The 25,737-nt window shown below is 43.8% G+C and overlaps 2 protein-coding genes and 2 long non-coding RNA genes across 9 annotated transcripts; 2 read left to right on the top strand and 2 right to left on the bottom strand.

Moving 5' to 3' along the window:
• Positions 1–144: 144 nt before the first annotated feature.
• GLOD4 (glyoxalase domain containing 4) lies at positions 145–18,380 on the bottom strand. 2 transcript variants are annotated; one of them, XM_027624791.1, is made up of 9 exons: positions 18,225–18,380; positions 16,175–16,224; positions 15,294–15,414; positions 10,837–10,981; positions 6,365–6,501; positions 5,493–5,579; positions 5,124–5,237; positions 4,948–5,034; positions 145–362 (listed from the first exon to the last, which is right to left on the bottom strand). In XM_027624791.1, the coding sequence occupies exons 1-9, from the start codon at positions 18,312–18,314 to the stop codon at positions 297–299; spliced, it is 897 nt and encodes a 298-aa protein (XP_027480592.1). In that variant the 5' UTR covers positions 18,315–18,380; the 3' UTR covers positions 145–296. The 2 variants fall into 2 exon arrangements, with proteins under 2 accessions (XP_027480592.1, XP_027480593.1); XM_027624792.1 differs by lacking the exon at positions 18,225–18,380 and having other exon boundaries at positions 16,102–16,214.
• LOC113939171 lies at positions 8,130–18,217 on the top strand. 3 transcript variants are annotated; one of them, XR_003525155.1, is made up of 4 exons: positions 9,612–9,831; positions 16,129–16,227; positions 17,392–17,513; positions 17,917–18,217. It is a non-coding gene; the product is annotated as an uncharacterized LOC113939171 (long non-coding RNA). The 3 variants fall into 3 exon arrangements; XR_003525154.1 differs by lacking the exons at positions 9,612–9,831; positions 17,917–18,217 and adding an exon at positions 8,130–8,271 and having other exon boundaries at positions 17,392–17,909; XR_003525153.1 differs by lacking the exon at positions 17,917–18,217 and having other exon boundaries at positions 17,392–17,909.
• On the top strand, positions 18,314–25,219 carry MRM3 (mitochondrial rRNA methyltransferase 3). 3 transcript variants are annotated; one of them, XM_027624789.2, is made up of 4 exons: positions 18,314–18,749; positions 19,005–19,246; positions 21,201–21,368; positions 23,904–25,219. In XM_027624789.2, exons 1-4 carry the CDS (start codon positions 18,436–18,438, stop codon positions 24,440–24,442), a joined length of 1,263 nt encoding a protein of 420 aa, XP_027480590.1. In that variant the 5' UTR covers positions 18,314–18,435; the 3' UTR covers positions 24,443–25,219. The 3 variants fall into 3 exon arrangements, with proteins under 3 accessions (XP_027480590.1, XP_027480589.1, XP_027480591.1); XM_027624788.2 differs by having other exon boundaries at positions 18,318–18,749; positions 19,002–19,246; XM_027624790.2 differs by lacking the exon at positions 18,314–18,749 and having other exon boundaries at positions 19,070–19,188.
• On the bottom strand, positions 18,552–21,966 carry LOC113939170. The gene is made up of 3 exons (XR_004819673.1): positions 21,364–21,966; positions 18,978–19,131; positions 18,552–18,692 (listed from the first exon to the last, which is right to left on the bottom strand). It is a non-coding gene; the product is annotated as an uncharacterized LOC113939170 (long non-coding RNA).
• Positions 25,220–25,737: the final 518 nt, after the last annotated feature.

A 25,737-nucleotide genomic window follows, 5' to 3' on the forward strand; every position in this document is an offset into this window, starting at 1 on the left:
AGCTAAAAACAATTTATGACTAATCTAATAGAGTTACACATAGAATCTGCCATTCCAGTGACAGTGCAGATTACAGCAAGAGTTCTCCTCTAATTGGACTGATAATCATAGAATTTTATTTCTAAAATATATCTTAGAGCTTTCAAAGATTAAAACACACAGATCTTCACCACCCCAGCCTCCTTGCCTGTACAGGAAACAACCAAGTTGTGAGAGCATTTATCATGCACGGACACATCAGGCCTTGCAGGTGCTAGACAGGAATCACAAATGCTTGTTCCACATCATGTCTTCTGTTACCCCGAAGCCTTTGATTTATTTTGTCTAGCAAACCACTCATCACTTTTATCTGCCGCCATTGCCTACAGAAAGAGAATTGGAATATACATTTAAGTCTATAAAACAAAACATACAGTCCACTTTGTACCTCATTGCACTGTCCGCAGTCATTAACAATTAAAAAGTGTTCATTCAGGGGGCACCTGGGTGGCCCAGTCGGTTTAGCGTCTGACTCTTGGTTTCGGCTCAGGTCATGATCTTCCAGTTATGGGATCGAGCCCCACATCAGGCTCTGCACTCAGCACAGAGTCTGCTTTAGTTCTTTCTCCTTCTCCCTTCCAGCTCACATTCTCGTGCTCTCTCTCTCAGGTAAATAAATAAAATCTTTAAAAAAGTATTCATTCGGCATAGAGTATTGTTTAACTTGACAGGATGCTGATAAGTATTGAGCAACCGTTTGCAGATTTTTTTTTTAAGATTTTATTTTTTTTCAAGAGCACACGAGTGGGAGGGAGGGGCAGAGGGAGAAGCAGACGCCCCGCTGAGCAGGGAGCCCGATGGGGGACTCCTTCCCAGGACCCTGGGATCATGACCTGAGCCGAAGGCAGACACTTAGCTGACTGAGCCACCCAGGTGTCCCCAAAAGACTCTGTTAAGAAAATAAACTGGCAAGCCATAGACTGGGAAAAGTACTTGCATTTGTAGATATTTAAAAAATGACTCACATCCAGAACTCCAACCAATCAACAAGATAAATAACCAATTTTTTTTAAGTGGATTTAAATGGGCCTTAAAAAATAAGCAAATATTTAAATAAGGGACATTCCAGGAGAATAAAATCATGTGAGCAAAGTCATGTAGTGTGAAAATACATTCGTAGAGAATATAGACTAGAATGGCTAAAATGTAAAACACATCAGAGGTGTGTCTTCCAACTAGTTTGTCAGGAATCTCAATGGATCATATAAATTGTTCTGTACTGATACAGTCCAATTATATTAAAGCTACTTAAAAAATACATAGAAAAAACCAACTATGTAAGGTCATTTTTAATTAATCAGGGAAATTTTAATAAAACTGGATTTTAAGTGACATTAAAGATATATTGGTGATTTTTTTAAGTGTGCTAATATCAATATGGTACATAAAAAATTCCTTGATTTTTCTTTTAAATAATTTTAAAATGTATAAAATAACTGGAGTGCCTGGGTGGCTCAGTCAGTTAAGCGTCTGCCTTCGTCTGCCGTCCCTCCTGCCAGCATCAGCATAAATCCAGTCATTTCAAAAACTGTTTAATCTTCTCAGAGTCCTGGGATTGAGCCCCACATCAGGCTCCCTGCTTGGTGGGGAGTCTCCTTCTCCCTCTCCTTCTACCCCTCCCCGAGCTTGTGTGTGCACGCAAGCGTGCACTCTCTAATAAATTAATAAAATCTTAAAAAAAAAACTAAAATGTATAAAATACTTAAGTATTTAAGGTTGAAATAACACAGTGTCTAAGATTTGCCTTAGAATTCCCTAGCAAAAAAGGGGCCCCTGGGTGGCTCAGTTGGTTAAGCATCACTTTCAACTCAGGTCATGATCCCAAAGTCTTGAGATTGAGCCCCCACATGGCTCAGCAGGGAGTCTGCCTCTCCCTTTTCCTCTGCCTCTGCCCATTGCTCATGCTCTTGCTCTCTCAAATGAATAAATTAAAAAACTTAAAAAAAAAAAAAGAAATCCCCAGCCAAAAAAAAAAAAAAAAGGCGGGGTGGGAATGATGAAAAATTATGGAGGCGTTGATTAGTGACAGTCGCATAGAGATTTGTTGTAGTCACCTGTGTATTTTTGGAATATTTAATCACCAAATGTTAAAAATAAAATCTATTATGGAAAGAAATGGACAAAAGACTTGAACATACAATTCACAAAGGAAGGTATGCAGATAACCAATAAGCATACACAAAGGTGCTAAACATCAGCAGTTATCAGGGAAATGCAAATGAAAACCACAATGAGAAGCCAAGTCCCATGTTCTAGCATAGCTGAAACCAAAACCTGGCAAAACACAAAAGCTGACGAGGACATGGAACAGCTGGGACCCTCAGACACATCCATGGCCGACAGGAGAGTAAAGTGGCTCAATCACTTTGGACAACTTTTTAGCAGTTTTTCATAAAGTAAAAGCAATTCCACTCCTAGTTATTACCCGACAGAAATGAAACATGTCTGTAAGATTTACGCAACAATGTTCATAGCAGTCTTCCTTCTTGTGGATAAAAATCTGGAAACAACTCAAGTATCTACCATTGGAAGAATGGATAAGCAAACAGTCGTATTTATAAAATTGAATACCACTCAGCAATAAAAAAGGAAAAAAAGAACAAACTCCGATATGTACAATTACATGGAAGAATCTCAAAAATATTATGTTGGGTGACAGAAGCCAGGCACAAAAGAATACCTACAGAATGATCTCACTTATATGAAGTCCAAGGGCAAACAAAAATAATGTGACAAATCAGTACAATACTTGCCTCTGGGAGGCAGGGGTGGGAATTAACTGGAAATGGGCATGGGAGAATTTTCTACAATGATGAAAATGCTCTATATTTTGAACAGTGGTTGTATGAGAATATTTAACTGTCAAAACTCATCAAATGGAACACTAAATTTCTGTTCATTTATATATACATATAAATTTTTTTAAGGTTTTATTTATTTCACAGAGACACCGTGAGAGACGGAACACAAGCAGGGGGAGTGGGAGAGGGTGAAGCAGGCTTCCCGCGGAGCAGGGAGCCCGATGTGGGGCTCGATCCCATGACCTGGACCAAAGGCAGACGCTTAACGACTGAGTCACCCAGGAGCGCTGTTCATTTATATTTCACATACACTTTACCTCAGTAACAACAAAAAATACTTGTTTGGAGCTTAGGGAGGAGTAAGAACTAGAAATTAGGAAGTCAGACTATGGTTGCAGCTCAGAGGAGAAGTAACCAGAGTAGTAGGTAACCTCTACTCAGAGAAGAGGAAAAATGTGGAATGAGAATAAAAGACAGCTGGAGTGGGACTGTGGGTAAATCGTTTTGGAATGAGACAGAAAGAGGTTCTCGTGTCTGACGAGAAGCTGTCAGAGAGCGATGAAGATGGCAGGATCTCTAAGACCAAAGGAGAAGAGAGCTTGAAAGAGGAGGAAGTTGGTGATATGAAAAAGCAAGGAGGAAAAAGTCTAACAAATGTGCCAACTGGGAGGTTGTCTGAGATTCTATTTTCCTTTATGATAAAAGTTATTAATGCTCTATTTTCTGTTTCCTGCTTTAATTAAACTGAATGTCTGTTGTTATGTCAGCAGTTTGCCACACTCTGTAAACCCTACAACCATCCTACGAGGTGGATAATCTTACTTTCTCAATTTTTCTGGTAAGAAAATTAAAGCTTAAGGGCTCCTGGCTGGCTCAGTTGGTAGAGTATGTGACTCTTGATCTTGGGGTCATGAGTTCAAGCCCCATGTTGGGCAAAGAGATTACTTAAAACAAAACAAAACAAACAAAACTGAAATTCAGAGAATTTAAGGAAATTACTTACAGTCAGTAAGTTCACTTACAGATAGTAAGTGAAGAACCAGGATAGATTGATTCATTCCTTTAATCATCAACAGAGCATTCACTAAGTTCCTACTACACACCAGGTATGTGCTAGAAGCTGGAGGACAATGGTGGCTTTGGATGCTGATGAAAGACTGAGTTTGATGAGGATAGAAAAGTAGTTGCTGGACTTGGCAAGAGAAGTCACTGATGATATCAACAGGAGCATTTCCCTAAGTGAAAGGAGCCAGTGCAGAACAGACTCAAGTGTGAATGGGAGGTAAGAAGTAGAAACAGGGTGTAGGCAGATTTTTTAAAAAGAACTATGGAGAAGGGATATGGGGCAAAAGATTTTTAAAAGATGGGAGACATGAAACCTTGTTTGCATGCTGATGAGAACGATTCATTAGAAAGGAAGGGAATGCCACTGTAGAGTGGAAATGAAAGGACCAAAAGAGCTGAAGAAGCCAGGGGGTGTATCCGGGCCTTTCCCCTCACTGAGCAGAATCACGATACACAGAGCAGGAGTGGTTCCCCAGTCAGCGTGAGCAAGTGTGAAGGCATAAATGCTGCACCCAGTTAAGAGTCATACGGCCGCTGGGCTGCCTGGCTGGCTCAGTCGGCAGAGTGTGCAACTCCTGATCTCAGGGTTGTGGGTTCGACCCCCATGTTGAGGGTAGAGGTAACTGATAAATAAAATCTTTTTTTTTTTTTGAAGATTTTATTTATTTGACACAGAGAGAGTGCACAAGCAGGGCGAGAGGGAGAAGCAGGCTCCCCACTGAGCAGGGAGCCCCACGCCGGGCTCCATCCCAGGACCCTGGGATCATGACCTGAGCTGAAGGCAGACGCTTAACCGACTGAGCCACTCAGGTACCCCACTTATAAATAAAATCTTTAAAAATAAATAAATAAATAAATAAAATCTTGACTAGGGAAAAAAAAAATTCATACGGGTGGCAATGAAGACCCATGTTCCTGGCTCAAAAGTCACCCTATGAGCAAAAGGACACAGCACTGGACCCTCTTGCTTTAGCCCTTCCCCACACACTTAACATCATCCCCTGTGGGCCCATGGGGATACAAAGTCAGAAATGAGACTCACGTCATCCAACAATTTGTTTCCCTCAGGATCCATCTTAGAAAGTTCTCGAAATGCTTCATCCCCCACAAAGCAAATTTCATGTCCATCCTACACCAATAAAGAGAAAAGAAATTTGGCAAAAAGACACCTTGAAGAAACCTCTCGTGCAGCACATTCCTTTCCTGAGTAATACTTACAGGGTCAGCCAGAATGACCACTTGTACTGTTGCTTTCCCTGGAGTATCCAGACTCACCAGGGGAGTCAGAATCTTCTGGTTCTCCCTTTTCATTAAGTCTTCTAAGTCCGGTAACTTGAGGAAAACAAAGAGGCAAAGTGAGCAAGGGGTCACGTACCACTCCCACACTGTGGTCCACATCAGCCCTAGGGGAGTATCACCTAGGCACCACTTGTTTGATTTTATTATCTCAGCCGTTCTTGAGACAACTGTTGAACTTGATACCAAGCCACAATCGGAATGAACCAAAAGAAGGGAGGGCTGAGGTTCTTAGCTGGTTCAACTAGCTAGTCCCAGAGCTTACACAAAAGATCCAAGAACAAACATTACCTCTTTTTGGGGACAAGAAAAGGCAATTCTTCCAAAAGCTGCTGCATGATCAACTGTACCCTTGATACCCTGTAGCTCCAGCTTACACTGAAAAGAAATAAGAAAGTGGGTCTGTTTTTTTGGAACAGGTTATGTGGTTAAAAAAAAAAATCAAACAGTACTAAAGGAATAAAGTAAAAACTATTTCTCCCTTCTATTCTCTCCCAGAGGCTTCCTGTGTGTCCTGCTAGACACATGGCATGCACAGATTTTTTTTTTTATATAAACAGTAGCATAATCTACACATTATTCTGTCCCTTGTTTTTATCCAATGTTACTCTATTGGCACATAACGATTCACCCCATTCTTTCTGATAGTTACACAGTAATCCATTCTATGGATAAACCATAAATTACTGAACTATTCCTCTAACGCACAGGACATTGAGGTTATTTCTTATCTTTTGCTATCACAATGCTGCAACAGATAACCTTGAACACATTTCCTTGCGCACACGAAGAGTGAGTACATCTGTGAAATAAAATTCCTAGGAGTAGACCTGCTGGGTCAGAGTGCAAGGACTAAATCATGTTCAAATGCTAGGTTATTTAAAAAAAAAAAAAAAGATGAAAATAGATTATCATTATAGTACTAGCTCTTATCTCCATCTCTTCTGACTCAGCAATTCCACTTCTGAAAGGATATCCTTTCAGGATATAAACAAAGGTAATACTGGGTGATGAGGTTATCAGCAATTTTTATTTTCTTATTTCTGTTTATCTGTGTAAATACTGAATCACAGTGAAAAAAAACTCTGAGAATAACCTTCATGTTAACCTCATTTATAAGCCAAATTCAAAGTAACAGATTACTTCTCTCCAAGATCACTCACCTGGTTATCAGCATAGCCCAGCAAAGCCCTTTGCTTCTCTTCATCTTTTTCATAAATTTTCATTCCCAGTAGATTAGACCAGTAGTTCAAGGACTTCTGAAGTTCAGACACTGCTAGAGTTACTTTTAATACAGGATCTGAAGAGTAATAAAACAGTAGGAATGGACAGATCAGGGCAATGGAATAGAACAGAAAAACTAAATCAGGCTTGAGTATGTATAAGAACTTAGTTTATTTTTTTTAAGATTTTATTTATTTGACAGAGAGAGAGAGAGCACAAGCAGGGGGGGCGGCAGGCAGAGTCAGAGGGAGAAGCAGGCTCCCCACAGAGCACGGAGCCTGACGTGGGGCTCGATCCCAGGACCCTGGGATCGTGGCCTGAGCCGAAGGCAGACGCTTAACTGAGCCACCCAGGTGCCCCAAGAACTTAGTTTATGATAAGAAAGGGATTTTATAGGTAGTATGAAAGGGCACATTATTCAATAAATGGCACAAAGATAACTGGCTTGTCATTTGGTGGGAAAAATTACACCTTTAAACTAAATGGCAAAATACATTCAATCTGATGGGTTAAAGGATTAAGTTTAAAGAATGAAACCATGAAAATACTAAAAACAGGTCATCACTGCTGCAATTTTGGGGTGGAAAAAGATTTTTTCAAAAACCTGACACCAGTGGGGCGCCTGGGTGGCTCAGTTGGTTAGGCGACTGCTTTCGGCTCGGGTCATGATCCTGGAGTCCCGGGATCGAGTCCCGCGTCGGGCTCCCAGCTCAGCAGGGAGTCTGCTTCTCCCTCTGACCCTCCCCTTCTCATGCTCTCTCTCTATCTCATTCTCTCTCTCAAATAAATAAATAAAATCTAAAAAAAAAACAAAAAAAAACCTGACACCAGAGATAGAAAAACCATGAAGGAAAAAATTTACTAGGTTAATTACATGAAATGGAAAATTCCCAGACAACAACCAAAAAAGAAAGAAAGAAAAAGAAAAAAAGATGAACATCCTAGAAAAATTAGGTAAAAAGTGGTATTCCACAAAGAATGAACTGGAATGGTCAACGAACATACAAAAAAAACATTCAACCTCACAAATAATCAAAGAAATTAGAATTAAAACAAAACATTTTGTTATTTCATTGGCAAATAATTTTAAAAGTCACTGTGTTAACTGTGATAGGGCAGGGGAAAAAATTCAAAATCATGTAATACTGACAGAGTGCAAATTAGTATACTTCTGGGCAACAATTTGACAGATGTACCCAAAGCCTAAAAAAATGTAAACTGCTTTTCAAAGAGCAATCCTATTATCACCAATTAAAGAAGTAACTGTAGATGTATGAAGGGCTTTCAGCACAAAGACATTCTTTACAGTGTTGCTCGTAACAATGAAACACTAGGGACAACATAAATATCCAACAGCAGACAACTGTTTAATCTTCCCACGATGTAATACAATGGAATTGTTACAATGGAATATATGATATATAGATAGATAGTTGTTTTTGGTTTTTTTTTGATAAATGATTGGAAAGATACACTCTAAAATGTTAACAGTGATTATCTGGCTAGGTGGGTACTGTTTTCTTCTTTCTGCTTCTATGCTTATCTGTCTAGGAAAAAAAAATCTATTTTTTTTGCAAAAAGGATAAAAGTTATATACTAAAACATGTAACATTATTGGAAATTTTTATACTCTAAGGTGACCTTCTGAAGCGCTGCTCTACTGTGATAAGTTCGGTATTTTTCTTTGGTTTTCACAGCCTCAGCCCCATTTGCTAGAACTGAAATACCATGACGAAGGCAAAGTGTTTCTCACAGGTGCCTCTGCCTGGCAGACTGTTTTCCCCGTTCACTGAGAAATCAACAAATTCCAGCCAACTGGATCCCTGAAGGATGCAGGACAGGAATGGTAACAAATCGATGAGACTACCCAGGACCCAGTGATTCAAAGGAAGGCTGGACACCAGCCAGACTGATAGATTTGACTCTATTACCAATTGGAAATTAATGCCCCAAAGGTATTATCATTCCAAAGGACAAAAACATCTTAGGATTGTAGGGCTCTCCATTTTTTATATATTTTTAATAAAGATTTTTATTTATTTATTTGACAGAGATAGACACAGTGAGAGCAGGAACACAAGCAGGGGGAGTGGGAGAGGGAGAAGCAGCCTTCCTGCGGAGCAGGGAGCCCGATGCGGGGCTCGATGCCAGGACCCTGGGATCAAGACCTGAGCCGAAGGCAGACGCTTTATATATCTTTTTTAAAAGAGACTCTTTTTAATATTTTAATTTTTTTAAAGATTTTCTTTATTTGACAGAGAGAGACACAGCGAGAGAAGGAACACAAGCAGAGGGAGTGGGAGAGGGAGAAGCAGGCTTCCCGCGGAGCAGGGAGCCCAATGCGGGGCTCAATCCAGGACCCTGAGATCATGACCTGAGCTGACACTGAGTCAGACACTTAACCAACTCAGCTACCCAGGCGCCCCTCCATTTTTTATGTATTGAAACATCATTAGAACTAGGAAAGAAAAAATGCATAGCAGAATTAGTGGCAGGAGTTAAGCTTTAAAGTTTTAAATTCTTGCTTTATATGCAAGAATCACCCATCAATAAAAATAATCATAAAAATTCCTTAAATCACCAGTGAAGTACAGAAATACCATCTGGCAGTAAGTCCTACAGCACCAGTCTAACCTCCCACACTGGAACACATCATTCTTTCCTTTGCTGAGCTCCAGATGAAAAGCAAGTAGCATTATACACACAATCAGACTCAGTACAAGAGGCATTTGGGCACTGAGGCAGACCAGGGGAAGAAAGAGAATCCATGTCTCCCATCTCAGGTCCGCTTAAGGAAGTGTGCACACAGACTGAAATGGCAGGTAGAACGGCCTTTGCTATTCACTAGTGTTTTTTTCTGCTATTGTTCTTCTTTCGGCTGAGCAGATAGCACAACATGCAGGGATTACACATACGATGAGGATGCTTCTGCAGTAAACGAAACAGGTCGTGCAAGGTTTCTATCTGCAGTCAGTGTGTTGGGCTCCTCACTTCTCTTCCACCCTCACTCACCTAGTACCAGCACTATAGTTTGTGAAACTGACCTCAGCTGGAGAGGTAAGATCAACTAGTCTAAGGATAATCCTATTTCCCTTAGCGGTGATTCATGGTGATTCATTCAGGAGTGTGAATCAAGTCTGACCAAGAAGAAGTCTGCAGGAAGCTTCCAGAAGAGTTTTGCTCTGCTCTTAATAAAAAGCACCAGAAGTCAGTCTTTCCTTCCCCTGCCAGATGGGAATGTGGAAGCAGGTAGCCCCAATGCTACTGGTAGCCACCCAACAACCACAAGGGAACCGGCTCCGGAAATAGACCCCTGTGGACAAGACAATGGAGAGCAAGAGAAAAGCTGGATTCTTGATGCCACTGCTGAGCTGCTCAATCAACTAACCTACAGACTACCTACTCTGTGAGCTAAAACATTTTCTTATCGTTCATGCTAGTTTGAGATTGGTTTTCTATTACAGCTGAAAGTATCCGAAACAGATATATTAACAGCAGGATAGAACCAGAACCAGTGAGATCCCCTAGAATTATGCACTAAAGTTCAAATATGAAAATATGATTTCTCCGGGTCCCTGGGTGGCTCAGTCGTTTAAGTGTCAGATTTTTTATCTCAGCTTAGGTCATGATCTCAGGGTTGTAAGATCGAGCCCCACACTGGGCTCCACAATGGGTGTGGAGCCTGCTTAAGATTCTCTCTCCAGGGAAACCTGGGTGGCTCAGTCGGTTAAGCGTCTGCCTTCGGCTCAGGTCATGATCCCGGGGTCCTGGGGTCGAGCCCCGCATCGGGCTCCCTGCTCAGTGGGGAGTCTGCTTCTCCCTCTCCTGCTCCCCTTGCTTGTGTTCCCTCTCTCGCTGTCTCTCTCTCTCTGCCAAATAAATAAAATCTTTAAAAAAAAAAACAACAAAAAAACCCCAGATCTATATGAAATATGGAAAGATGGCTAAGAGACATTAATAACTGCAAAGAGCACATGATAGTATGAACAGTACATATAGAAATATTCAGGGGTGCCTGGATGGCTCAGTCGTTAAGCGTCTGCCTTCGGCTCAGGTCATGATCCCGGGGTCCTGGGGTCGAGCCCCGCATCGGGGCTCCCTGCTCCACAGGAAGCCTGCTTCTCCCTCTCCCACTCCCCCTGCTTATGCTCTCTGACAAACAAATAAAATCTTAAAAAAAAAAAAAAAGATTCTCTCTCTCCCTCTGTCCTTCCTCTGTGTGCTTTCTCTCTCTAAAAAAAAAAAAAAAAGGAAAAAGAAAAAATATGATTTCTCAAAGAATAAGAAACACTGGCTTGGGAAAGATATGTCAATATAGAAAGACTCTACGGGAGAAAGAAATCCACTTCCTCTCTCCTTTCATCAAAGATGCTGTTAGACAGAGGGCTTTTGTTAGTCCCAGTATAATTACCTGACTGAGGTGGACTGCGATTCTGCAAATAGAACTTATACCCTCCTGGGGCCTCGGTTTCAAAAACACCTTCTGTAACTTCACTGAGTGGCCACTCCAGCTTCCTGGCATTGCTGACAGCCTGGCTAGAAGCGAGTGTGATACCCTATGACAAAAAACAATATCACCAAGTGTATAACCACAGATCTTTTCTAGAGCAAGATAATGAGGCAAAATCCCACTGCCTTTACATCATGCTACCTAAGATTTAATTGGCATTCAAAATTTTCTAGTGATTTTTTAAAAGATTTTATTTATTTGAGAGAGATCGAGCAGAGGGAGAGATAAAGCAAGGAAGCACAAGCAGGGGGAGCAGCAGAGGGAGAGGAAGAAGTGGGCTCCCTGACCTGGGGCTCGATCCCAGGACCCTAGGATCATGACCTGAGGTGAAGGCAGATGCTTAACCGACTGAGCCACCCAGGTGCCCCTCTTCTAGTGATTTTAAAGTAGGTTTTGGACATACCTCTCCCACAAAGATCCCAAATGTGAATTGTAGGACAGAAGTTCAAAGGCTAGAGAAATTTGATCATTTTATTTTTTAAAAGATTTTATTTATTTCACAGAGAGAAAGGGCAAGAGCGTGGGCACAAGCAGGGATAGCGGCAGAGGGAGAGGGAGAAGCAGACTCCCTGCTCAGCAGGCAGCCCGGATGTGGGGCTTGATCCCAGGACCCTGAGATTGTGACCTGAGCCGAAGGCAGCCAGTTAACCAACTGAGCCACCCTGAGAAGTTTGATCATTTTTATACCAAAGATAATCTCTTTTAATTTTAAAGATCTAATCAGAGAAACCTTGATCTTACCTTGGCTTGCCAGCTACCTACTTAGGATGTTTTATTTTTATTTTTGCTTTTTAAACAAAAAAATGTGGGTTTCTTGGTGGCTCAGTCAGTTGTGTCTGCCTTCGGCTCAGGTCATGATCCCAGGGTCCTGGGATCAAGTCCCACGTCGGGCTCCCTGCTCCTCTGCAGGGAGTCTGCTTCTCCCTCTGCCCCTGCCCCACTCATTCTCTCAATCTCTTTCTAATAAATAAAATCTTTAAAAAGAAATAAAAAAATTTAAACCAACTATCAAGGTATTATTTAAATTTAATCAAAATACCTAAAAATGTAAACTATGTCTTCTGATAAGACCAGCTGCAGTTCTAATTGGGATTATCATAACACCCCCTCTTTCCGAGTCTTGTCAATCCATCACCCACTCTGTAGCCAAAGTAAATTTTTCTGAAACATATTCTACCCTCAAGACAGCAACCCTATGTTGTTTCTCCCCTGCTTAAAACCCTTGATAGCTCATCGTTTCACTCAGGGATGGCATCTAATGGCCTGAAAGGCCCAACACAACCTTATCCCATGTCGTTTCTGACCCCATCTTCTCCTACTTTCCCCCTTGTTCCATCTATTTCAGCCAGACTGGCCTCCCTGCATTTTCTGGAACATGCCAGGTGCTGTTTGAGGGCTTTTGCACAGGCTCTTCTAACTGGTTTGCTCTTCCCTGTGATATCCACATGGCTAATTCTCTTCTCTCCTGTGAGACTTTACGCAAATGTCCCCTCCTCCCTGATACCTACCCTCAACACCCTCCTTAAAATTAAAACCAGTCATCTGTCCCATACTCCCCATCCCCCTTCCTCTGCTCTGTTCTTTTCCAATAACAACGATCACCTTTAAAACAACATATTATATGATTTATTTATTCTATTTATTATATGTTGTCTGTCAGGCCCTGATTCCCTCCCCTGCCAGGCACAGATTTTTGCCCGTTTTGTTCACTGGTTATCCAAAGTTCCTGGAGCCATGCCTGGCACATAGCAGGCACTCAATAAATATTTGTTGTATGAATAAATACCACAATAAATACTTTAATACATAGTTCATTTCACATATTCGTTAACATACATGTAAACTAAATTCCTAGGTGTGAAACTGCAAGGTCCAAGGCCAAATGCATTATTTTGATACTGCCAAACTGAAGTTGTAGTAATTTACACTCTTATAAAAGTGATGTATGAGAGTGGCAGTTGTCTAACACCCTTTGTAACACAGTGTGTTATGACACTTCTTGATTTTTGTCAGTCTGATAGGTGACAAATGGCAGCTTGGCAGTTGAACATCTTTTTCAATGTTTGAGAGACATTTCTGATTTATTTTCTATGGCTGTCTGTTCACAGTTTTTGCCCCTTAAAAAAAAATTGAGTTGTTGATCCTCTTTTTTTTTTTAAGATTTATTTATTTGAGAGAGAGACAGAGAGACAGAGAGGGAGGAAGGGCAGAAGGAGAGGGAGAGAATCTCAAGCAGCCTCCTGGCTGAGTGTGGAGCCGGATGTAGGGCTCGATCTCATGACCCCGAGATCACGACCTGAGCCAAAATCAGGAGTTGGACACTAACCGACTGGGCTACCCAGGAGCCCCTGGATCCTCTTCTTTTTAATGTATGGGAACTCTTTATATAAACTGGAGGTCTATGTAACCTGTCTTTCTTTTTGTTCCATGAACTGAGGAGCCCAGAAGTTTCCTTTCATTAGGGATATTTTACTACCAGAGTCTCTCAGGAAGACCCACAGTGGAGCAGCCCCGGGGTTCTCCACCTACATGACCTCTAACCCCTGCAGCACCATCAGTCAACATCTGACTTGAGCCGGTGAAATGTTGATGGTGCCAAGATGGTTTTGCTCTTTTTTCTCTCCCTGATTTAAATTTGGAGAGTAAGGAAAAGATAAGGAGAAACACAAAGAAATTTTCATTTACATTCAATCACCAAATCCTATTAACTCTACCTCCTAAACATCTCTCACATCCACCCACTTCTCTCCATCTCCCACTACTACCACATGAGTTAAGGAGCTTCCAGTCACTTGCTCTACTACCCTCTGAGCTAGTTTCCTCGCGTCCAGTTTTGCTTCCTTCCAACCCAATCTCCATGCTCCAGCCAGGTGGATTCTTGCACACCACATATACTGTGTCATTTAAAATTGGCTTCACTCCGTTTTTAGAATAAAGTGTAAACACCCCAGTATGATGTGGCCCCAGCTTATTTCTCCAGCCTCCTCTCTGCTCACTTCCTCTTCACACACTTAGCTCAAGGCAGACTGTGCTAGTCCCAGCTCCCTGACAGCCAAGCTCCCTCTCACCTCCAGGCCTGTGCACATGTTGAGGACACTCACCTCACCGTCCCACCTCCACCCCACTCACCTGGCTCAGGTGTCACTTCTGGGAAGCTTTCTCTGAACTCTCACCTCTTGGGGAATTCCTCCTAGGTGTTCCCACATCCGCCTATTCTTATTCCAATCTTAGCACTAATCACACCGTATTCTTCCATCTCTACTTGATTCCCTCACCAGACAGGAAGCTCCTTAGGCCAGGGAACATGCTTCACTATACTGTATCTCCAGGACCTAACCAGGTACATGGAGGGTAGGAAGTCACAATAAATATCTGTCAAATGAATAAATTAGGGCTACCTGGGTGGCTCAGTCACTTAAGCATCTGACTCTTGATTTCGACTCAGGTCAGGATCTCACAGTTATGAGATCAAGCCCCTCATGAGGCTCTGAGCTGGGCGTGGAGCCTGCTTAAGATTCTCTCTCTCCCTCTCTAATAAAAATAAATAAATGAATAAATTAGTGAGAGACATGAAGAATGAGAAAAACAGACACTAATACGTTAAATTTGAACCATCCTTTTCATTTACAAAATACTTTGATGGATATTTGATTCTCATAAAAATTCCATTTAAATGTCATTATTATTTTAACATGAGTTAAGAGTAATAGCAGGATTAAATGACCAAAATAACATCTAGCATGAGGTAGATCTGCTCAGTAGATCCTGAGAGAAAACTAGTTACTCCTATCTTGCTGTGTATTTGGGCCCAGTGACATTCTATCTAGCACATAGTAGCTGCTCAATAAGAGGCAGATACCGTAACTATCAGATGCACACTGACTTGAACTCTTGCATGAATGAAGGAATGAATGCAGTATATGCAATGCTTCTTTCGCTTTCTCCTTAAAAGCTTCTTATGTTTTTCAATGACTAGCACTGGCCATAATAGCACAGCCTGATCCTAACGCGTCATTAGAGAGAAAATATTTCTCTGGTTGGTGATCAGGACCTGCCTGACCAATGACTCTGGCCCTTCTATCTCTCAAGGTTCAGTCATTTTGTCTCTGTCAAAGCTGTCTCTAAGTCTCGAGTTTGACTTCTAAACACTGGAAGAACACATTTCATCCCGAAGCCAGCTCTGAGACAGGTGCACAAGCAATTACCTTCTTAATAGAAAACATAACACTAATCACCAACCAATAAAAAACATAAAACTAATCAAAAGCCACCAACTGAGCCATCATCATACCTAAGGTTGTATCAGGGACCTCAATAAAAGGCACAGCCAAAATCTGCTCAAACAAAATGACACTTACCATGAAGTCATTGCCAAGCTTGTAGTGTCCGATGCCATAATTGTAAGTCAGTTCTGCGACAAAATGATCATCCTCAGGTCCAAATCCCACCATTGTCTTACTCCATTTCCCATCATAAGGCCTAGAAAATGAAAGTAAATGAACCCAGTGAATACAGACAAAATCTGCCTGAGGCCTCCCCTGAGGAACTCTTGGGACAGAACAGTGGGCAGTCTCCTCTGGTCCTCTGAGTATCTGTAAGGATGAGATGATCTCTCAGCTGGTGCTAAAAGCAGCTATGGACAGTGCTCGTGGGCCTCACCACCAGGGACTCCAAAGATCACCTGTCTCGCACTTACTTGAGGGAAAGATTTGTTTACCTTTTCTTTAAAGTAGGGGACATACTCCTCTAAAGATACTTCTCCAGTCTTTATTTTTTTGCACATCCCTCAACAAGCATGCAATTCTCTTTAGGCCTTGGAATTTTCCAGCTTGCTATGGCTACTAGGCTAAGACGCTCAATAAGACATTGCTTCATTTAGGGCCACCTGGGTGGCTCAGTCGATTAAGTGTCTGCCTTTGGCTCAGGTCATGATCCCAGGGTGCTGGTGCTCAGTGGGAGCCTGCTTCTCCCTCTCCCTGCCGCTCCCCCTGCTTGTATCGGTATCTGCCTCTCTCTCTCTGTGTCAAATAAATAAATAAATAAATATCCTAAAAAAAAAAAAAAAAAAAAGACATTGGTTCATTTAGAGTATATACTTATTTGTGTTTTTGAAGCTGCCACCCTAATTTATTGATTCCTGAATTTATTCCACCGCCTTATACTCACTTCGAGAAACTGTCTTCTGTTCTCCAGGGGTATTCAGAGCCTAAAGGAGATTTTAAAAAACAAGGTGTCATACCCATTACAGGAAGCTTTGCAGCCTTCTTCAAATTCCTCATGCCGCAGAATCTGGTAAGGGAATTAGAATACGTTTTAAAGTGTTACCAGTACTGTACACAGCATATTTAGCACAAGCTAAAATGTTAAAACACAGACATTTATAATTTGTAAGCTTTACTTCTAAAACAAACAAAAGACAATGAGCTTTGTATCTTTCCCAGACTGGAAGTAGTAGAAGTGAGGAAGAACAGTTTGACACCAAGGGTCAGGCAACCAATGCTGTGAAATCTACTTGGATTGGGAAGCAGCGCTGTGGAATTAAAATCACCCCACCACCCAGAAAACCAAAGTATGGCCTTCAGCATTAAAGAATTCCGATTTGGAATCCTGGCTGTCACTCAATAGTTGTCTGAGATTGAGAACGTTGTCTGAGAATGTTGCTTAGGGCCTGAGTCTCCCAATGTGTTCTGAAAATAGATAATTTATTAAACTATTTGACACAGAACCCCACACACAGTAGCCTCTCAACGTCTTAAGTTTCTATTCTCCTTTTTGATTCCCACTGCTACTGCTCCAGCTCAAGTTCCCATCAGTTCTCTCCCAGACTATTAAAAATCATCCTTATTGATCTTTCCTTAATACCACCATAAAATTATGTCCCTCATGCACAGCTCTGATCACATCATTACCCTGTTCTAAAATGTAAGAGCGCTCCCTACTTATTGAGCCTTAACATCCAAATTCCACAGTATTCAAGATACTATCAGAAGTAATCCCAGTCTATTTGTCCTGATACCCCATCTCAACTTCAACTACGTCATCTAAGCTAAAGACACAGAAAACTAGTGGTGTTTCCCAAACATACCTTATCTTTGCATTGGCTCTTTCGGTTTTTCCAGTAGACTCCTCCCTCTAATCTTTGTTTGTGGAAATCCTGCCTGTCTTTATAGATCAACTCAAATGCAAGATCTCCGTGAATTATTTCCTGATGATCCAGGCTGAAGTTAAATCTTTCCTATAGTATTTTTTCATAATAGTGGTAGCTACCACCTATATAATACATATGATGTATCAAATACTACACACATAACAGTGTTTAATCTTCAAAACAACGCTTCAATCATCGACGAAACACATTAAGGGAGAGTTTTGTGGGTTTTCATCACTTATCAAGTTTTGACTTCCATTACCATTAGCTATGTACAAATCAAATTCTCATCTCCACCCACATCCTAGGCTGGCCAGAAGCTTTAGTTGAGGACAGACACCAAGGTTATTTTCATCTTTGTCACCAAAGCTGTCACCAACACAGGACCGTGAAGCACAAACGATATATTTTAAATGACTGATGAATTCAGGTAACTCGCTTGCACGCCACATCTTCTGCACTCTCTACATTAAATTGCACTCTTGCACCTCTAAAGCCCTTGCTTATCGGGAGCTCCCCAATAGCTTCCACCTGCATTTGCCACCCAGGTGATCCCTGCAGAATCGCAACTGCTCAGGGCTGGAGAGGCGGCTTCCGGGTGTTGGAGACAATGGGTTCCGACTTCACACTTAGATCTGGACTGTTGAGAGGAAGTCCGGAGCATTCACCCGGAGATTGAATATACATAAGATACCATTCAAAGCAGGCCTGAGAGAAGCAGAGGTCTAAATAGGCTGATTATCTAAACCGAAAGGCCCCAAACCGGAAGAGATTGGGTTATTGTTCATGGGGAGAGTATTATATTACTTTTTGTTTACGGTCTTTCCCACTAGACTGGAAGCTCCGCAAGGGCTCAGGCTCAGTGTTTGTGAAGGAACTTAAGTGAAAGAAACGTGTGTGGGCACACAGTCGGCGACTAATAAAGACCCCTTTCAAAGGCCACCAACCCAACCAGCGACATGCAACGCTTCCTGAAGCTGAAAACCCGACAGGGCTAATGGGGAGTCCAGGGCTAAGGTCGGACACCGGGGCACGGGCGGAGATTCACGACACACCCAGTTGTCCCCTTCTTGGGCCAGTGGGGCTGAGCGGCCCCGGCCACCCACCCTCGCACGCCAGCCCCTCTCGGCCCCGTCTGCACCTTCATTCCCAGGACATCGCGGAAGAAACACGCCGTCCGGAAGCGGTTTCCCACTTTGAATACGAAGTGCAAAGCTCGACGAGGAGCCATAGCCACCAGCTCCACACGGTCAGGGGTGTGAGCCTGTCAGCCCGCAGATGCGCAGACAGGTCGTGACGTCACTGGCCGCCGCCGGCGCGCTTCCGTGACGCAACCCACCGCGCGGGGGAAGATGGCGGCGCGGGTAAATGGCTTGGGCTGGGCCACGCGGCCGCTGCTGCGGGTGGTCCAAACTTGGTGCCTTGACGGGCGGCGCTGGGTCCGGGCGCTGCGGCGGAACCCCGTGAGGGTGGTGTTTCCATCCGGACAGGTGGTGGAACGGAAGCCCGGTCCTGGAAAGCAGCCCCGGAGGGCTGCGGCTGAGGCCAGTCCCTCCGAGCAGCGACCAAAGCAGCCGCTTCAGGTGTCACCATCCCAGACGCCCTGCACCTGGGAAGAGTCGGGGCTTCGCTATGATAAGGCTTTACCCGGGGACAGAAGGCTGAGGTGATGTGTTCCTGAGACTTGTCTTGTATTTCCGTTTCTCTTCCCACCTGTCAGCGGGAGCTTAACCTCTTTCCTCCTATTGGAGGACTTCTCCCGGTACAACCCTCTGGTTTTTATTACGCATGGAGGGCAGAATAAGTGTTTTCTATGGAATTAGTTTATGTCTGTGAAGCTCTTTATATCTGTTAGAACTAGGTGTGACTCCGTAACAAGGATGTTGGTAATTACCCGTCTTTTTGTTTCCACCCACAGCAGTGTAATGACGATAGTTAAGTCCAGGCCATTTCGGGAAAAGCAAGGAAAGATCCTGCTGGAAGGTCGCAGGCTGATTGCAGATGCTCTCAAGGCTGGTGCTGTGCCCAAAGTTTTCTTCTTTAGCCGTCTGGAATACATAAAGGAGCTACCCATTGATAAGCTGAAAGGTGTCAGCCTCATTAAGGTGAAATTTGAGGATATCAAGGATTGGTCCGACCTAGTAACACCACAAGGAATAATGGGTCAGTGGTTATACTATGTGTCACTAGAAGTAGAGATCTAGGATTACTTATTTATAATTGTGTTAGGGCAACGAATTTTATTTGAACCAAATTCAAAATGTTTTCTTAAGACCCCCAGAAAAATACCGTTCTCAAGTCTGTGCATCTTACAGTATTTTCAGTGGAAACTGTATTATGGCTCTTCATAGTCTTTAGGAATAACCACTCTTGTTTGAACATCATATTTTTTAGGTCACTTCTTCAAACTTTAATGTCCAACTAAAGTTTAAGAAAATGTTTACTAAAATATTTCACCCTCCATTTGCACAAGACTTATGCCAGTGTGGTGATACCCCTCTGGCGTTGACCCCCTTATTCTAGAAGCATGTCTGAGCAGTAAGTTGCCCATTGAACAGGAAACCGTGTCTTTATTTGGTTGAATCTAACAAGATTTTAATAGACTGTGATGTCTGTTAGCACTTAGGTATTCTTTTCTAAATACGGAAAGACTAAATTCTTTCTACTTTTTGACACTGGAATTATATCTTAGATCTGAGAATTGAATGGCAGTAAGTGTAGAAGTTTCTCTTGGATAGTAAGGGACAGTTAGGGCAGGGGGAGTTATCTTCAAGATTTAAATGTTTGAGCCAGGATCTCTCATACCAATTGTGCATGTGTTTCCTTGTGGTAAAGTTCAGTGATTAGTTGGGAGAGGATATTCTGGGGACCATCTCTTGTTCTGTAACCTAGCAAGTCAGGGATCTGTGACCCTGTGCTTAGAACTCTTCCCCTAGGATGGGGATTTGGGACTGCTAGAGTCCTTCCCTTACTCTAAGTATTTGTGCTCTCATTAGCTACACCTCTTAATTCCCTACTTAATGCTACAGTGCAAGTATCACTCATTTTCACCACTTTGGGCATGTGTGCTAACAGTAGCCAGCCCACCCAGGACTTGTGTAGCCCTCCTTGTTGTTGTGACGGCTTTCATCATTTCATGCCTCTGAAAAATACATATTATTTAGCTTATCTTTATGTTTTATTTAATATTGGAGGGGTGGTATAAAGGGAGAAAGAGGTAAGACCTCCTGTCAGACTTGCAGCATATCTTTAAAATCCAGTAATGTAAGTAGGGCCTGTAGTAGAGACCTTTCATCACTACAGCTGATCAGGTAGAAGTTAAAGGAAAGGCCCCTGCCCTGCTCATTGGTCTTACGGCTATCCGTGGCTCCTAAGTGCAGGACATTTTTACAGCACGCAGATGCCTAATATTCTAGTGCCTTCATTGATGGATTAGGTATAGGTATTTATGTGTTCTTGGTGTGAATAAATTGGCCTAGCCTGTGGGGAGGGCAGTTTAGAAGTACCTATTAACATTAGGGGTGCACACACAGCATATAGCGATTTCACTTGCAGGTGTTTTTCACAGAAATGTTTGGACACGTGCATAGAGATACAGGGATGTTCATAGAGATACAGGGATGTTCATTGCAGGGTTGTTTATAATAGGGAAAAATGGAAAATAAGCTAAACGTCAGTCAGTTGGGGAAGAGCTAAATAAACCTGGTATGTTCATGTTACAAAATAACGTGAAGCAGTTAAAATAAGGTAGCTCCGAATGGATTGATGTGGGAAGTTCTCTAAGACATCTCATGTTAGAGAATTGAATAAGGTTACAGAATAACACATAAGGGTGTGACTCTTTCACGGAAAAGAAGATAGTACCTCTATGTGGGTAGATGTATATATACGTAGGCAGATGGATGGAACAGGTTCTGAGGGGATACACCCTCACATCGAAATCAGTTATGGGGGCTGGGTATCACTGGTAGGACTTTATGTATGAATTTTTTCAATCAGAATGCATTCCTGCATTACTTATGTAACTAAGAATTAGAAAGATGGGTAAATAAATGAAAAGCCAAATTATTCCCCGTGGTTACATCAGACAAGTGAACTGCCTGTTTTGTTTCCTCAGGGATTTTTGCCAGACCTGACCATGTTAAGATGACATACCCAGAGACTCAACTTCGCCATTTGCTGCCCTTATTGTTGATTTGTGACAATCTCCGTGACCCCGGGAACCTGGGGACGATTCTGAGATCTGCCGCTGGGGCTGGCTGCAGCAAAGTATTACTCACCAAAGGTCAGAGCACTGGATACTGGGTGGATCGGGTGGCCATTTGTAAGTGAGCTGGCTCTGAGGGTAGACACACGTGGTTTTGAGTCTTGGATCTGCCCCTTATTAGCTGTATGTCCGTGAGCAATATTCTGAGTGTCGGTTTCCTCATCTGTAATGTGGGCATAACAGAACCTACCTGGTAATGCTGTTTTGGCGATTGCGATGGTGCACGTGAAGTACTCAAGGCTCTCCTTGGCTCACATTAAGTACTTCAGGAAATGTGGATTATCTTTTAAAATTATTTTGACATCTGCTAGGTTATTAAAGAACTTAAAATCAGTTGGGAAGAAACAGATGCCAGTTTTAACACTTCGTTTCAAGTCTTTTGTGTAATGATCTTGAGTTCCCAAAATGTTGGGCATATGACACCTTTCTAACTCTTGACATTCTGAATCTTGTGGAAGGAATGATACCGACAGAGTGTGATTATGAAATTGGGATGCATTTGTCTGAGCCTTGGGATGGGTCAAACACCCCCACACAAGCTAGCCTCATGACAATTTCTCTCCTGTCATCAGAAATAGGATGAGTAGGGAGCGCCTGGGTGGCTCAGTCGGTTAGCATCTGCCTTCGGCTCAGGTCATGATCCCAGGGTCCTGGGATCCAGCCCTGTGTCAGGGCTCCCTGCTCATCGGGGAGCCTGCGTCTTCCTCTCCCTCTGCCCCGTCATGCTTTCACTCTCTCAAATAAATAAAATCTTAAAAAAAAGAAGTAATGGGATGAGTAGGCTTGGTTCTAAAGAGACTTGCCTAACACCTGGGACATACCTAAAAAAATGCCTCTTACAACTTGTGGGGACGGTGGGAGGGAGAGGATCATTCACTGTAAACTAGTAATGGTTCCCACTGCTGAGACTTGCCTCGGTTGCTCCTTTCAACCCTTCGCCCCCGTCCCACCTTGTTGGAATAGATGGAGTAGATGGAGAGATACCAGCATGAGACCGAGGTGCTGGGGTTCCATCATCAGGACCCCACTTAGCCACCCCGTCATTGAGCGCTCTGAGAGCCGGTGTGGTTTTGGAAGCGCACCTATATATTGCAGGCGGTGTGGTTTCCACGTTGATGGTGGTGGCGTTGGTGGTAGCGGCTATAGAGGAGGTGGGGAGGGAGTAGGGAACACTTGTCATGGTGCCCAGGATGGAGGGCATGAGGGTGAGGGGGTTCATCTTTTGTCCCTTACTCCCCACCAGGGAGAGGGGTCAGACTGGATGGCTCCCTCCATGAGTCTTGGCCTCTCCTCTGTCCCTCCCTTGCCCCCAGCTTCTGGGTCCCTGCGGTGATTGGGAAAGCCCACCATTGGCACAATGTGTGGGCAGCGTTCCATTCTCTGTGTCTTATTTTCCATTTCAAATCTGGTTTGCCTCCTTACTGTCCTGAAGTTAGGTTAATTTTTGCAGTAACTTAGAATGCAGAGAGTTGTGCTAACGAGTTAGGGGCGGGCGGCAGGTAGGTGGTGGCCTGGCCCTGCTGCCTCCCCGTCCCGAGGTCCTGGGAAAGAGCGCGTGCGAGTGGCTGGGCTGAGCAGTCCTAAGAAGAGTTCTTTTAGGCTTCTTACTGTGCTGTGGCGGGGGTGGGGTGGGGGGGGCGTGCGCGTGTGTGTGTGTGTGTGTGTGTGTGTGTGTGAGAGAGAGAGAGAGAGAGAGAGGGAGGGAGGGAGGGAGGGAAGGCTGTTGCCTTGGCTCTCCCTGGATTACTGTTAATTGCCCCATCTACTTCCCCCTCTCTAGCAGCTTCCGGGCTCCAGTGCAGATTCAACATTGAAGCCAAATGGGCCTTTCCAAAGCATAAACCAAATTCTGTCACCACTTGGCTTAAAATCCTTCGACTAATGGATATCCTGTTGTCTAACGGATAAAGTCCCAAACTTCCTCAGCTTGGCTACCCACCCTCCTTTAAATTGGTCCTTGCCTGCCTCCTGTCTCATCTCCCACCGCGCCCCATCCGTTGTCGGCCAGATCACTTTGCTTACAGGGTTTGGGCTGTGGTGTTCTTCCCCACTTTGTAACTCCCCTGGCCTTTCTTTGACAGCTTCCTCCTGTCCTCCCAGATCCAGCTCAGGGTCATGTTCGGTGGGGTGTTTTTCCTGGGAGGTCCGCTTTGTTACAAGCGTTTTCTGTCACCCTGTTCATGGTGCTTTTACGTCAGTTACTGTAGTCATGTGTTTGGATATTGTCCCAACACCATCACCCACTGCCATGAGCCCCTCGAGACTGGGGACTTTAATGCTCTTTGCATCTCCTGTACAGTGTCTGGCCCAGATGGATGGTCATGTTGAAGGGATGAGAAAAGTCTGTGTCAGCACTAGCAGGAATTCATCCTGCGGTCCCTTGGCGGGCTGGACGCTGCCGTAATTGGGGAGGCAGAGGTCCCAGCTCTCAAGAAGGCTACAGTAGGACATTTTTTGCTTTCTTTCCTGATCCAGAATTAATCTGATTTACTCCACAGCCGCCTTGTCTGGGAAGGTTTATAATCCTAATTGGATCCTGTCTCTATTTTCTAGGCTGTGTGGATGCCTGGGAGCCCAAAGTGCTACGGGCAGCAATGGGTGCACATTTCCAGGTGCCCATCGTCAATAATCTGGACTGGGAAACCTTGCCCAACTACCTGCCCACCAACACGCGGGTCTACGTGGCTGACAACTGCGGCCTTTATGCCCAGGCCCAGAGGTCTGATAAAGCCAGTGACCACGGTTGGGTATGTGAGCGACGACTCTCGAAGTTACACAAGTATGAGGAAGAAGACGATGATCTAGAACCTGGAGCCAGTAGAGCCTGGCTCCCTGAACTTGAGGTCCAGAGTTATGACTTGGACTGGACAGAGGCACCAGCAGCTGTGGTGATAGGTGGAGAGACCCACGGCGTGAGCCTCGAGTCCCTGCAGTTGGCCGAGAGCACTGGGGGCAAGAGGCTGCTGATCCCCGTCGTGCCTGGTGTGGACAGCCTAAACTCGGCCATGGCTGCGAGCATCCTGCTTTTTGAAGGGAAAAGACAACTGCGTGTGAGGGCAGAACACTCGAGCAGGGACAGGAGTTACCACTGAGACGGAACATGGAAGTCAGTCCTTGGTTTGAGGGGGTCCCCGCCCCTCCTGCATTGTTAGGAGATAGGCAGAGTGGGTAACTGTGGCTTCCTAGGCCATATCCAGGGGGCAAGAGGTGGGCAAGACACTATTACATGGTTATTGGAAAAATAAGAATTTCCATGAATCTCTGCTTATCCTCAAAAATAACAAGGGTGAGAATGCTTCTGAGATTCCCCCTGCTCCCTAACAAAACTTCCTCTTGAGAGAACCCAAAGATCAAGCATGACTCGTGCCCCAAGTGGTGGCAGAGTGGGATTGCTTTGATATGTTAGAGGGGAGAGGTTTTGGCAGGAACAGTCCCTTGGGTTGGCTGTGTTCTCCCTGGCGGACAGCCTGGAATCGCCACTCTGGTGCCCCACTGTAGTCTGGGCCTGCCCGGGGCTTCACACAAATGTCTGATGCAAGTGGCCCACACTTTGTTCTTGATACCCTCCAGGCCCTGTCAGCTTTTAGAAGGTAGGAGAGCCCACGAAGGCCGGGGCCTGGCCCTCTAGCTTCACAGAGCTGTAATGCTTGTCCCACCAATGGGCTAAGTCTGGGAGGCAGCTCAGGGACCTGTACCACTGAAGTCTGTTGGCATTTGTTCTCAACACCTTGGAAAAGTACTAAGAAAGCAGAGGTCACTAACGGGAAGTTCATGCCTTTCCAGCATGAAACGAGTCTCCTGCAGCTTTGTCCTGGATTATCGTTCCTGCTGATCCTCGTTACAAAATAAAGATCAATGAAAGCAACAAACCCTGTGCCTTGTTCCTGTTAAAACTGTAAAAAAATGTGTATCTGGGCACGTAATTCAGAGCCTATTTTATCATACTGGGTGAAAGAAATTTACATCCCATTCACTTTCTAGTCAGTGGCTTATGTACCGTGTCTCAGGAGTTCTTTCTGTATATTTGTGATGATAATTTAGCAGAAGAGAGCAAGCTTTCCTTTCTTTAAAAAGACTAGAGGGGAAGCAGGTGGTGGCGAAGTTCTTATTGAGTGATAATGGAAAATTGCTCTCTTGAATTCTTTTCCATCTTAAGGCCAACATTTGTTTTTTCACCACAGCCCCAGGAAATCAGAATAATAAAATGAGCAGTACATGACCAGCAATGGGCTCAGGGAAGCTGTGGGATGGTTGGCCCAGGGGCGCCTCACCTTCATGTGGCGCAAGCGCTGGGGGTGATTTCTGCCACGAGGTGGCAGCCGTGCTTCAAAACCACTCCCAGCCCCGAAGGGAGGGGTCGGGTTTTCCCGGACTCAAGTTGTTGGAA

The sequence above is a fragment of the Zalophus californianus genome, chromosome 16, assembly GCF_009762305.2.
Source record: "Zalophus californianus isolate mZalCal1 chromosome 16, mZalCal1.pri.v2, whole genome shotgun sequence".
Classification (NCBI taxonomy): domain Eukaryota; kingdom Metazoa; phylum Chordata; class Mammalia; order Carnivora; family Otariidae; genus Zalophus; species Zalophus californianus.

Excerpts from the sequence above, each read along its gene's own strand:
- GLOD4 (XM_027624791.1), bottom strand. The coding sequence starts at position 18,314 with ATGGCTCCTCGTCGAGCTTTGCACTTCGTATTCAAAGTGGGAAACCGC. Across the intron at positions 6,502-10,836 it reads TCGCAGTCCACCTCAGTCAG|ATCCTGTATTAAAAGTAACT; the intron begins GTAATTATACTG and ends ATTACTCTTCAG. Across the intron at positions 363-4,947 it reads GAAACAAATTGTTGGATGAC|GCAATGGCGGCAGATAAAAG; the intron begins GTGAGTCTCATT and ends CTCTTTCTGTAG.
- MRM3 (XM_027624788.2), top strand. The coding sequence starts at position 18,436 with ATGGCGGCGCGGGTAAATGGCTTGGGCTGGGCCACGCGGCCGCTGCTG. Across the intron at positions 18,750-19,001 it reads CCCGGGGACAGAAGGCTGAG|CAGTGTAATGACGATAGTTA; the intron begins GTGATGTGTTCC and ends TTCCACCCACAG. Across the intron at positions 21,369-23,903 it reads CAAAGTATTACTCACCAAAG|GCTGTGTGGATGCCTGGGAG; the intron begins GTCAGAGCACTG and ends TCTATTTTCTAG.